Source organism: Paramormyrops kingsleyae, chromosome 20 (assembly GCF_048594095.1).
Source record: "Paramormyrops kingsleyae isolate MSU_618 chromosome 20, PKINGS_0.4, whole genome shotgun sequence".
Classification (NCBI taxonomy): Eukaryota; Metazoa; Chordata; class Actinopteri; order Osteoglossiformes; family Mormyridae; genus Paramormyrops; species Paramormyrops kingsleyae.
In genome coordinates this window covers 9,366,147-9,376,396 of record NC_132816.1, presented here as the reverse complement: position 1 = coordinate 9,376,396, position 10,250 = coordinate 9,366,147, and the positions used below count along the sequence as shown (strand labels likewise).

Sequence of the window (10,250 nt, the reverse complement as noted above, 5' to 3'; positions counted from 1 at the left end):
CGTATTTGTTAAGTTTCACCATCAGCTCTTTTAATTAATTAACTGAAACAGATTTAAAATGTGAACGGCCACACAAAGTGCGCTAGTGTTCAAGTCAAAAACTACAATATTCTGTCGGATGGTTGCTGCGAATACTGGGGTGACTTTAGGAGAGGTTATGAAATGGTTAAGCTGATAGGCTTTATCATAATTTTACACTAACATGCAGATCATTTAAAGATCATTTTCTTTGGCCGCCTAAGAACTTTGCACAGTATTGTAGAGGTTTGGTTCTGAATTTATGTGTGAGCATTATATGCATTTGTATGTACAGTACCTGGCCCAAGATTTCCTCCACATTCCATTTGGAAATATGGCTTCTTATTCAAATTAATGCGCACAATTGGTCACCATACTGTACCATGATGTCACGAAAAAAAAACTCATCATGTCTGTATAATTTCACCATTTACATTACAGGGCGATTTGTGAAATACATATATGAAATGAATGCTCGTGTTACAGCTTAAACGTTTTATTCATAAGTTATTTTATGTTTTCAAAATATTTTAATTATAAACTGCGCAGCACGAGCCGCCGCGAACACTCCCCTCTATAGGAGGCTGCGAATAAGAAGCTGATTGCAGCCACGTGGCGATCAAACGTACAGTACGAGCGGAACCAATGCTGAACCGAATTCGTACCAATAAACCCAATAAGCTCAACATTTTAACGATCTTCTGTTAGCCAGATTTTACATTTCAGTCATGGGGGATATTACCGGGAGGGTTGCACCCCCTATTCGTCAGAGAAAAATACTATTTGAACATATTAAATTCAATAAAATAAAATGTAATTAATTATATTGTAAAGCTGTATCTGGCTTGTGTTAGTCATATATCAAACGAATGCCCGTTTTTTTCCTTATGGGAAAACTCAATTTAATAAAAAACTGTGACTGCAATGAAGAAACTAAAAATGCAAAAACTCTTGTATTTTGCTTGGTTACTTATGGTTATGGTTAGGGCTGGGTAGGGGTTACCGTTGCCATAGTTAACGTTAGCATTTTCCCCGTAGAAATGAATGAGCGGGGCCCATAAAGATATGTTTAGCCGACGTGTGTACAGTACGTGTGTGTGTGTGTGTGTGTGTGTGTGTTTCAAATTGTCGGGATGAATGACTGGTGGGCCTCTCTCACTTTGCATCTCCTGGAATAAAAATTAGAGCCGCCTATGACTTCATCTGATTTAACACTATTGCATAAAGCTGATAATGATAGTCTTCATTTGATATGTAAAAACTGAACATCTAAAAACCCCTTAGCATTAACTTATTTGTAGCCTATGTTTGACCTAACAGTGGCTCAGTATAGCCTACAGTACAAATCTAATCATAGTTCTCAATTTGTTAAAAAATAATAATAATTAATATAAAATAAACTCCGTTCTCCTAACCAACTGCCTGATAGCATCGCATGTTTTTGATCTAATAGTGTACTTTTGTTCTCATTCATTAATATGGTGACCAGATAATTCATGTCAGACGGACACTTTGAGCTAGTACAGGATCTGTAAACTTCATTTCAATCATTTCAATTAAAAGGACCTGTATTTAACTTAATCACCGAGTTCCTGCTGTGTTCTGATGGGTCAGTCTCCTGTAATCATAGGCTACGTGTCACTAATGTCAATTTCACACAGCTGGAAGAGTCTTTCAATAATGGAAACACAAGAATAACTGAAATATTTACCCAAGCACAGGAACCATTAAGTTCTAAAGTAGTTTGTAAAACCTGAAGTAGCTGAGACTGTCCTCGCTGACATGGATTATCTGCTAACTCTAGGCGTTAAATAATACTAATAATCGATTTCCGTTTGATCAGTGGACATGCTCCTGGTCACCTTTCACCTAGCAGCGACTACAGTACCCATGTAGCCCTCCGCTCCGGTGGGTTCCCTTCATTTGCCCAGGGTTTCGGCTTGAGGATCCCCCTCCCTCTCTCTCTCTCTCTCTCTCTCCCTCTCGGCCTCTTTTTTGTCACTATTGCCCAGTGTGAACCGACGCTGACAATAGACATCCCTCCCCCTTCCTCCCTAATTTGCCGTCGTTCGCCTTGTCATCGTCTCCATTGGCTTTGACGCTGCCATTCAGGGGCTTCATTTAACTGGAGGAGTTAAGAAGGAGCAGGTCTGAAACATCTGGCATCTCAGCCACCACATTCGCATCCAGATATCATCTGAACTCGTGGTGTAAAACGCAGTGAAGTGAGATCCACTCCTTCATCGTATCTGCGTCTCTGGCGGCGGTAGCAGGGAGAAGCAGGCGCCCACTTTGTTGTGTAAGTTAACGTTACGGGGGTTTCTTCACAAAGAGCAAAGGCTGGACTTTGGGGGAAAGAGGTGGCAGGTGACATTTGAATAGTGCTGCTAAAAAGCTACCTGTATGTTGTTCCTGTTTGCTTTATAGTATACTGTAAAAAGTAGGAGGTACCGCTATGTGGAGACTGTTTTACTATCTGATTGCGGCTTTTATTGGGGTTCCCCTTTTTAACTCTCACACTGCCGGGAGAGAGTGTGTGTGTATGTGTGTGTGTAAGCGGCGTGATACGGGGGCAGGATGGAGGTGCCGAGGCGCAAGCGGGAGACACGGTGATGTGACCGTTGCCCCTAAGCCCTGGGACCCGAGGACAGTATTTACCGGGGAGAACAAGTGAAATAAAAACGAACTTGTTCATTATTGTAAACCTAAGTGGCCATGCGTGAGAACAGAACATGCTGTAAGAATGATGATTCAGGATGCGAGACAAGTTGTTTATATTGGTGCAAAGGGCTGCCAAGCTTTGAAGTTAATTATGGGGGACTATAAAGATGAATTTTACAGGATCCTGTAAAATAATTGTGCTGCAACACGAAAAATAACTATCACTCTATATCTCATGTGTATGTAGTTTGAATACTTCGCAGTATTATTTCACAGTAAATTAGATTAGCTTCAAGTGCACTGATCTTTATCACTTGAAAAAGTGGGGTGATACAAATGCTTAAATATTTATGTGCAGACTGAAGCTTGTCTCGAACTAATGACACTATAAAATAAACTCGGATTGAAAAATAAATGACATTTTCTAGTTGCAGAGAAAACGTTATACTGCATATCGTAGTGTGCAAAACGTCTTTGGCAGTCAAAGAAATGTATGAACATGTTGGTGTAAAACTACATCTGTTAAAATGTGTAGGCTTAACCATTTCATAACCTGACTTAAAATAACCCCAGTATTTGCAGCAATCATCCAGTACAGCAGTGTATTTTTCGCTCAGCCTAATATGGCATTTCAGTACTTCACTGACTTTTTAAAACTAATGAAATTAACAATTAATTGGTAGTGGTAAAATTTATCTAATGCATGGAATTGCTGGGGTGCCCATGAGGAGAATTTGGGGAATTGAAGAGGTGATCATCCAACCATCCAACAAGATATCAATAAGTTTTTGGAGAACAGAAGAGATTTCCGTTAATGGTTATTGTTACCTTAATGTGCACATAATGTTAAACTGTGATCTTTGTTGTGAGCAAATACACACTTACTACTCAGATAAACAGCTTTAAACATTTTCTTTGACTACCTAAGACTTAGCTGACTGATGTTCAGCCTCACTAGTCTTATGGTTTTTCACCAGTGGCATGTAAGACTGGAGCAGTGGATGATCGTCATGTTTCACACTCTTTATTTTATTATCTAGAAGGCAGCATTACTATGTTATGGATCTTCTGTGTGTTGAAGGGGGTCTTGCGAGGGCCTCTGTTCAGTTCAGTTGTTAAACTAGTTGTTTGTTATTTGGTTAACTGGAATTACTGAGTTTTTTTTTATTAGAAGTTTAAGGAAAGCTTAATTTACAGTTAATACTTATGAAAGTTGTGTTATGCTTCAGTGAAATCTTTGGTTTTGTCTGGTATGATTGATTAATTGCCAAACAGACGTTTGTTATTCATCTCAGTCGATTCTTGCCTTTTTAGGCTAAAATTAACCATGTTGTACTGAGATGTAATGAGACTTTCCAGTATGAAATGAAATGATGATGATTGGTAGGCTTCAGAGCAGAAAAATGTTCCACGTTTCTGATTTACATAGCAGCATTTCTCAGCTGCTGTAGCAGCCAGCGATGAGAAGGTAGAGGAGCTGATACCATTGATGGGAGTCACACTTGAGGGGAAATAGTTTCATCAAGGAATTACTAACAACAAGCAAGAAAATATTCATTCAGGTATTGCCTCAAAGAATTAATCTTAGAGTTACATGGTATATTCGCATAGTTTGCTGGTAGTTCAGAAAAACATTTTGTACAAATCTAAAAATAAATTACATTTCACATAAAAAAATCCATATCTCATGCAATGCATCACTTTTCAAATTAGGCCGTTATGACTCTTTGCAACACTTTCAAACTCCATGACCACCAGTTGACCATTGGTAAGGAAGAAACCTCCTAGTGGATGTTGTCATAAAATAGGTGATATTGTCTGCTATTTAGCTATCAAATTTGTCTTTGAAGGTTTACCCATTTAAATACCATTTGAGGGAGTCTTCCTGACGTTTAAATGAGAAACTGTATGTTAGTGTGGCCATTGCTGTCAGTTCATTTTTTGTAGCTCTTCATGTTTATGCAATTCAAGTGACAGAAGTTAAAAAAAACAATATTCACAATATGTTTCCCCCCAAAATATGGCATGTTAACATACCCTTTTCTGTTGTTTGGGCATGATTTAACATATGGAGTTAATTTTAGTATTCACATATTCTGATGTAATTTTTTTCTGCAGTTTTTCCACTTGATTTGTTTTAATTGTTTTGTAGCTTAATATTGTTAAAATTTGGGCTACTAAACTTTAAATTACAGGTCATGAAACTATTTGATGAAAATAAACGTAATTGTTTATTTGTTCGAATGAATAGTTATAAATAAATAATGAATGCAAATTAGAAATTGTGTGAATCTGAAAGGCACAAACCATTTGCCGTTATCATTTTCCCCTATAAGTTAAAACAGAAAGTTCGTCCGACCCCCCCGCCTGTGGGGGCGACACAGCAGTGTTAGAGAGCATCTCTCCCGTCTTTGTTAAAGGCCGACACGTAGAGGGGCAGCATATGGCGGTAAAAGGGGCACAGCTGGGCGCGGCGTCTCCAGCCCAACATCATGTCAGAGTGGCTGACAGCCCGCTGCCCCCCCCAGGTGCCCGGGCCCCAGGACGGGCAGCCTGTCATATTCCCACCCTGCACTCTGAATGTGTCAGGCGCTTTGCATCTCTGTCTACGCATGCTTTCCTGTGCCGATCAGGGCAGGGGCCTTCAGTGAAGGAGGCGTGTGGTTTTATACACGCTGCAGGTACAGGCCCCCAGCTTTGGGGGGGGGGGGGGTCCCACATAAGGACCAGGTGTCTGCTGTGTGTCAGTCATTCAGATTTGTAAGAGTGGGTTAGTAGCTGAATCTCCTAGATTAAGGGCATTTAGATTTTTGTCTAACAATGGATAGAATAAATAACTTCTCAAAGGGATTTTCAGCTATCAGAATCACATCTTCAGAACATGTAACTGAGAATCGGAGTGAATAGAGGTGTTTTTTGTTTTTTTGCCCCTAGTTTAACCGTGCAGGAGGGACCTTCCCCCACCAGACAGTGGTGGCTAATTTAGGACTTGAGCCCCTTGAATTGGACAGACAGCTGTAATCGCACCCTTCTTAGTCCTAATCTCTTTATCTGGGCTGCAGCTGCCATATGGCCCCAGTCAGCTGGATCAGACGTTCAGAAGCCCCCCCCATCTTCCACACTCAGTCCTCGCAGCCTCCTGCTTTTGGGAGTCGCTCGTCTTTATTTTTAGCAGTCTTTGGAATCGGGATGGACGTGGGCCGGCAAGCGTTTGCGGCGATCGCGGCGTATCGTGACACTGCTGTGTGTCGGGCCTTTGGGGGGGGGGGGGGGGGCGCTCCTGTGAAAGGTGCGCTCTGGGGGGGCCTAGCTGCCAGCTTGCCGGGGGTTTATTAGCCACGAGCAGCAGATCTGTTAAGCTGTACGATTTCTCAGTACGGCCAATGAATAATGACAGAAAGTGAAGCAGCTGTGACACAGGTCACCTGGAAGCCATGCATTGCTTACATTTCTGTGCTTTACACAGTAGCTTCTCCAGCTGTTATTTACACGTGATTTATCAAGTGTGCAGGGTTTTTAAAAAAAAAAAAAACTTTTTTAAAGTCGCCACGTCGACTTACTGTACTACACCACTGCAAACTTTCTGATTATTTATTTTAGTCATTCTGAAATAAAATGTATCTCCATATTTAAAATGTATCATATTAAAAAAGAATTGCTTGATGGCAATGTACTAGCCAAATAAGTTTTATTGTTTTAAATAATAATAATAAAAAAAATGCTCTCTATGCTTCTATTGAAAGTGGGGATTGATCAGCTGTGCTGGTTCCCAGCCCCGGGGTGACTCGTTAACGGGCCGTGAATGGACCCTTTTTAGTGGCTTCATCGCCTGTCTTTTGCAGGGTATGAAGACAGCATGGAGTTTCCAGACCACAGCAGACATTTACTTCACTGTCTGAGCCAGCAAAGGCATCAGGGCTTCCTCTGTGACTCTACCGTGCTGGTGGGTAACGCCGAGTTCAGGGCGCACCGTGCCGTTCTGGCCTCCTGCAGCATGTACTTCCATCTCTTCTACAAAGACCATCTGGACAAAAGGGGCACTGTTCACTTGAACAGTGACATCGTCACGGCGCCGGCGTTTGCACTGCTGCTGGAGTTCATGTACGAGGGGAAGCTGCGCTTGCGGGCACTGCCAGTGGAGGACGTGCTGGCCGCCGCCAGCTACCTCCACATGTACGACATCGTCAAGGTCTGCAAGAAGCGGCTGAAGTGGAAAGGGACAACTGTCCTGACGGGCCACGCCTCCAGCTGCTCAGATAGAGAGAGCCTCTCGGACGGCAGTGTGGGCTGCCCTGCCACCGGAGACCTGCCCAGCGACGAGGAGATGGACATGAAACCGCAGTCCATGCCTCGGGCTTGCAGTGCGTGGATGCATCTCACCTTGGATGGGAGGGGATCCCCTCCTGTTAACGGCAGTGATGTAACAGCCCCGAGCTATGAGGTCAGGACCGAGAAGGCAGGGATAGAGGGCACCGGCTTCACATGCGAGATGTCTGTCACCTCAAAAGCTTCTACAGATGCAGCATGTGTGCTCGACTTGTCTGTAAAGTCCTGCATGCGCATTGGGGCTGGTGAGGCCTTGGGCCATAATTCCGACATCTGTGGTTTGATGACAACACGCTCTGAGTCGGACCAGGTCCAGGTTAAGGTGGAGAACGACGCAGGCGCTGAGGACAGCAGTCTGGCCAACAGGGACTGTGTGATGGACGGTGGCTTGAGGGATGCGGCTGCAAACAGCAGTAGCTGTGCAGATGAGCAGCTAGTAAGTTACGGGGTAAGTCTGCCTGCCAGGCAGGAATCCCTGCAATATGGGGACAAGGCTGACTTAGATGGTGCCATCGTCAGTCTCAGCAGTGAGCCAACGCAGACGGAGCTCGCCAGCTTCGGCAGGTCGCTGTTGCCCTATGTTGCCAGCATGCTCTGCGATCCCCAGAGCCAGATCTTCGTATGCCCCTTGTGCAACAAGGTGTTCCCCAGCCCCTCGCTCCTGCAAGTCCATCTCAGCACCCATTTCCGTGAGCAGGAGAGCCCCCGGGCCAAGCCTGACGGTCACGTCAACGTGCCGACCTGCTCCGTCTGCGGCAAGACTTTCTCCTGTATGTACACGCTGAAGCGGCATGAGCGCACGCACTCCGGCGAGAAGCCCTACACCTGCGGCGCGTGCGGCAAGAGCTTCCAGTACTCGCACAACCTGACCCGGCACGCCGTGGTGCACACGCGCGAGAAGCCGCACGCCTGCAAGTGGTGCGAGCGCCGCTTCACGCAGTCCGGCGACCTCTACCGACACATCCGCAAGTTCCACTGCGAGCTGGTGAGCTCAGTGTCACTCAGGAGCGAGGTGCCGCGCTCGCCGGGTGTCAGAGAGTGGCGACTGGAGGGCGCCTCCCCAGAGCTGCGGAAGTGACCAATCGCACACCTCGGGTTTCATTCAGGAGTGACATTTATTTCAACGTGTGACGAGAAGCATCAGGGCTGTCCGAACCTTTTAAATAACTGCTGCAATTAATACCTCAGACACCAAGTGAGGCTACTTAGCATTCAAATAACGAATTCAGTAAAGCAGTGCAGAGCTGAGGGAGGGAACACCAGGTAGCTGTGCTATAAGGTTTATCATTTTTCTTGTACTCCTGCAGCAGACTTGCTAAACTGCACTTTAGAGGGAAATGCATTCTACTGCTAACTTATTCCTTTACACTTTATTAATAACAGGTGTGATGTAACCCCCTTCTTGAGAAAGACACAAATGGTGTGTCAGTGAAAGGGAAATGTGACTGTAATTTTTTTTTACAATCCCGCTATTCCTATTACTGTGTGCAGGTTATCTAATGACACTGGATTCAGCTGCAGATATAAAGTTTAACAAAAAAAAAAACTTGTTTAGAAACACAGAGCTGTGAACATACATATGCCCATATAGGGTATGTAGCTGTGTGTTTGATGTGTGCTGCAAAAGTATTATTTATTGAAGGTGTTATTTATTCTCTTGTTTTTTGTTTTTTTTATTTTTGAAATTGAACTTTTGCTCATGAATGTCAGACTTATGCAATTTATAGTATTATCTATATCCTTAACACAGTAATAATGCTTTTTATTAATTTATTTTCCTTTCACCATTCTAATGAACATTTAACAGCCGCGTGACATATTCTTATAAGGGTGAAATAATTTCAGCAATGCTAAGTCTTTGATGACTATTTCAGGGATAATTTTTGATCAGTTTTTTGTCACTTGTTCAAATTCCTTCCTGTATCTTATATTTGTACCGTTGTGTTAAACTTTAAAAGGTAATGCATTAGATGATCATAAGTTACTAGTCACTGACCAATAAGTCAGAAGTTTAGCATTTTTTCTTTGGATTTTTTTTCTAATTGTGACAGTATATCTTATACATTCATACTCTAGTGTTGACTATTTCAGTTTGAGTTTTTGTCTGAAGTTTACAGCAGGACATCATAAAAGAATGCTTTTATTGTGAGTTCTATTTAATCCTCATATTGTTATAAAATTCAACAGGGAAAATGTAAAATATTCCCACAAATATATTTGGCACTTGCTACATTTCTGTAAAATTGAGCTCTCTCTGAAATTCTCATCCCTTATTGACTGGAAATGCTATTTAATGGTCAGTGGCTCCTGTCTCTGCAAATAAATTTGCAGATGCATAATATATTCTAAAAATATGAAAGAATTGTTGTCTGAAAATATTGTAATGGGTAATATCTGATATGGATAATGCAGCTACTGGGCTCCTGTGTGGCACAAAGCGACACAGGGCTGTCCTGCTCTTGCTGCTAATGCATGTCACAGTTTGGGGTTTTCATCTGTTCATTTCCAATAAAGGAACTTTAAAAATACCAGAACGTGGCTTTTCCACGATGGAACTACATCTGTCACAGATCTGTTGCACAGTAGCAACTTTCTCTTGTTTGCACTCTGATGCTCTTCTAATTTGTATACAAATACACAGTATAATGAGAAAACTGGTTTGAATTGTAAGTTTTTTTTTTCTTAATTGCTTTACTGTTTTACAGTGCATTGCAGTTGAGAATGATGGTCATGGCCATTTTAAATGTAAATAAAGCAGTAAGAAAAGCCCTCTCGTGCATTTCTGTTTCTTTGACATGAAAATTTGCATTTCAATAAAAAGCAGAAAATAAACCAGAATAGACATGAAGAATAATGTATCATTAAACATCCCTTAAGAAACCAGGATTATATTGGTTTTTATTGAGTCAGACATTGTTCATTGTCCTGTGAATTTAGAAATTTTAGCTTTGACAATCATTCATATTTGTAAATTTTTTTCCTCCCTTTGATATATCTTTGTTTCCGGTTGTGTGTTAACACAAAGAGCCTAATGATTTAGCTCTATTACACAATGACAGCTTTTAGTGTATGTTAGTAAAACATTTTTGAGTGTTGTGAGGAACTTGAATCAATGCAAAATTTGAAAACTGTCATGCCCCGATCTTGCTGGTCCTCTTGTGTGCCACACCCCCTCGTCTACCTTGTGTGGAATCCCTGTATTACCAGCTGTTTTGAGTCATGTTGATTGCTGTTGTCTATTTAAG

General features: G+C 42.3%; 1 protein-coding gene across 1 annotated transcript; it reads left to right on the top strand.

Annotated features, from left to right (window-relative positions):
• Window positions 1-2,008: 2,008 nt before the first annotated feature.
• On the top strand, window positions 2,009-9,773 carry LOC111850735 (zinc finger and BTB domain-containing protein 18-like). The gene is made up of 2 exons (XM_023824934.2): window positions 2,009-2,317; window positions 6,522-9,773. Exon 2 carries the CDS (start codon window positions 6,536-6,538, stop codon window positions 8,081-8,083), a length of 1,548 nt encoding a protein of 515 aa, XP_023680702.2. The 5' UTR covers window positions 2,009-2,317; window positions 6,522-6,535; the 3' UTR covers window positions 8,084-9,773.
• Window positions 9,774-10,250: the final 477 nt, after the last annotated feature.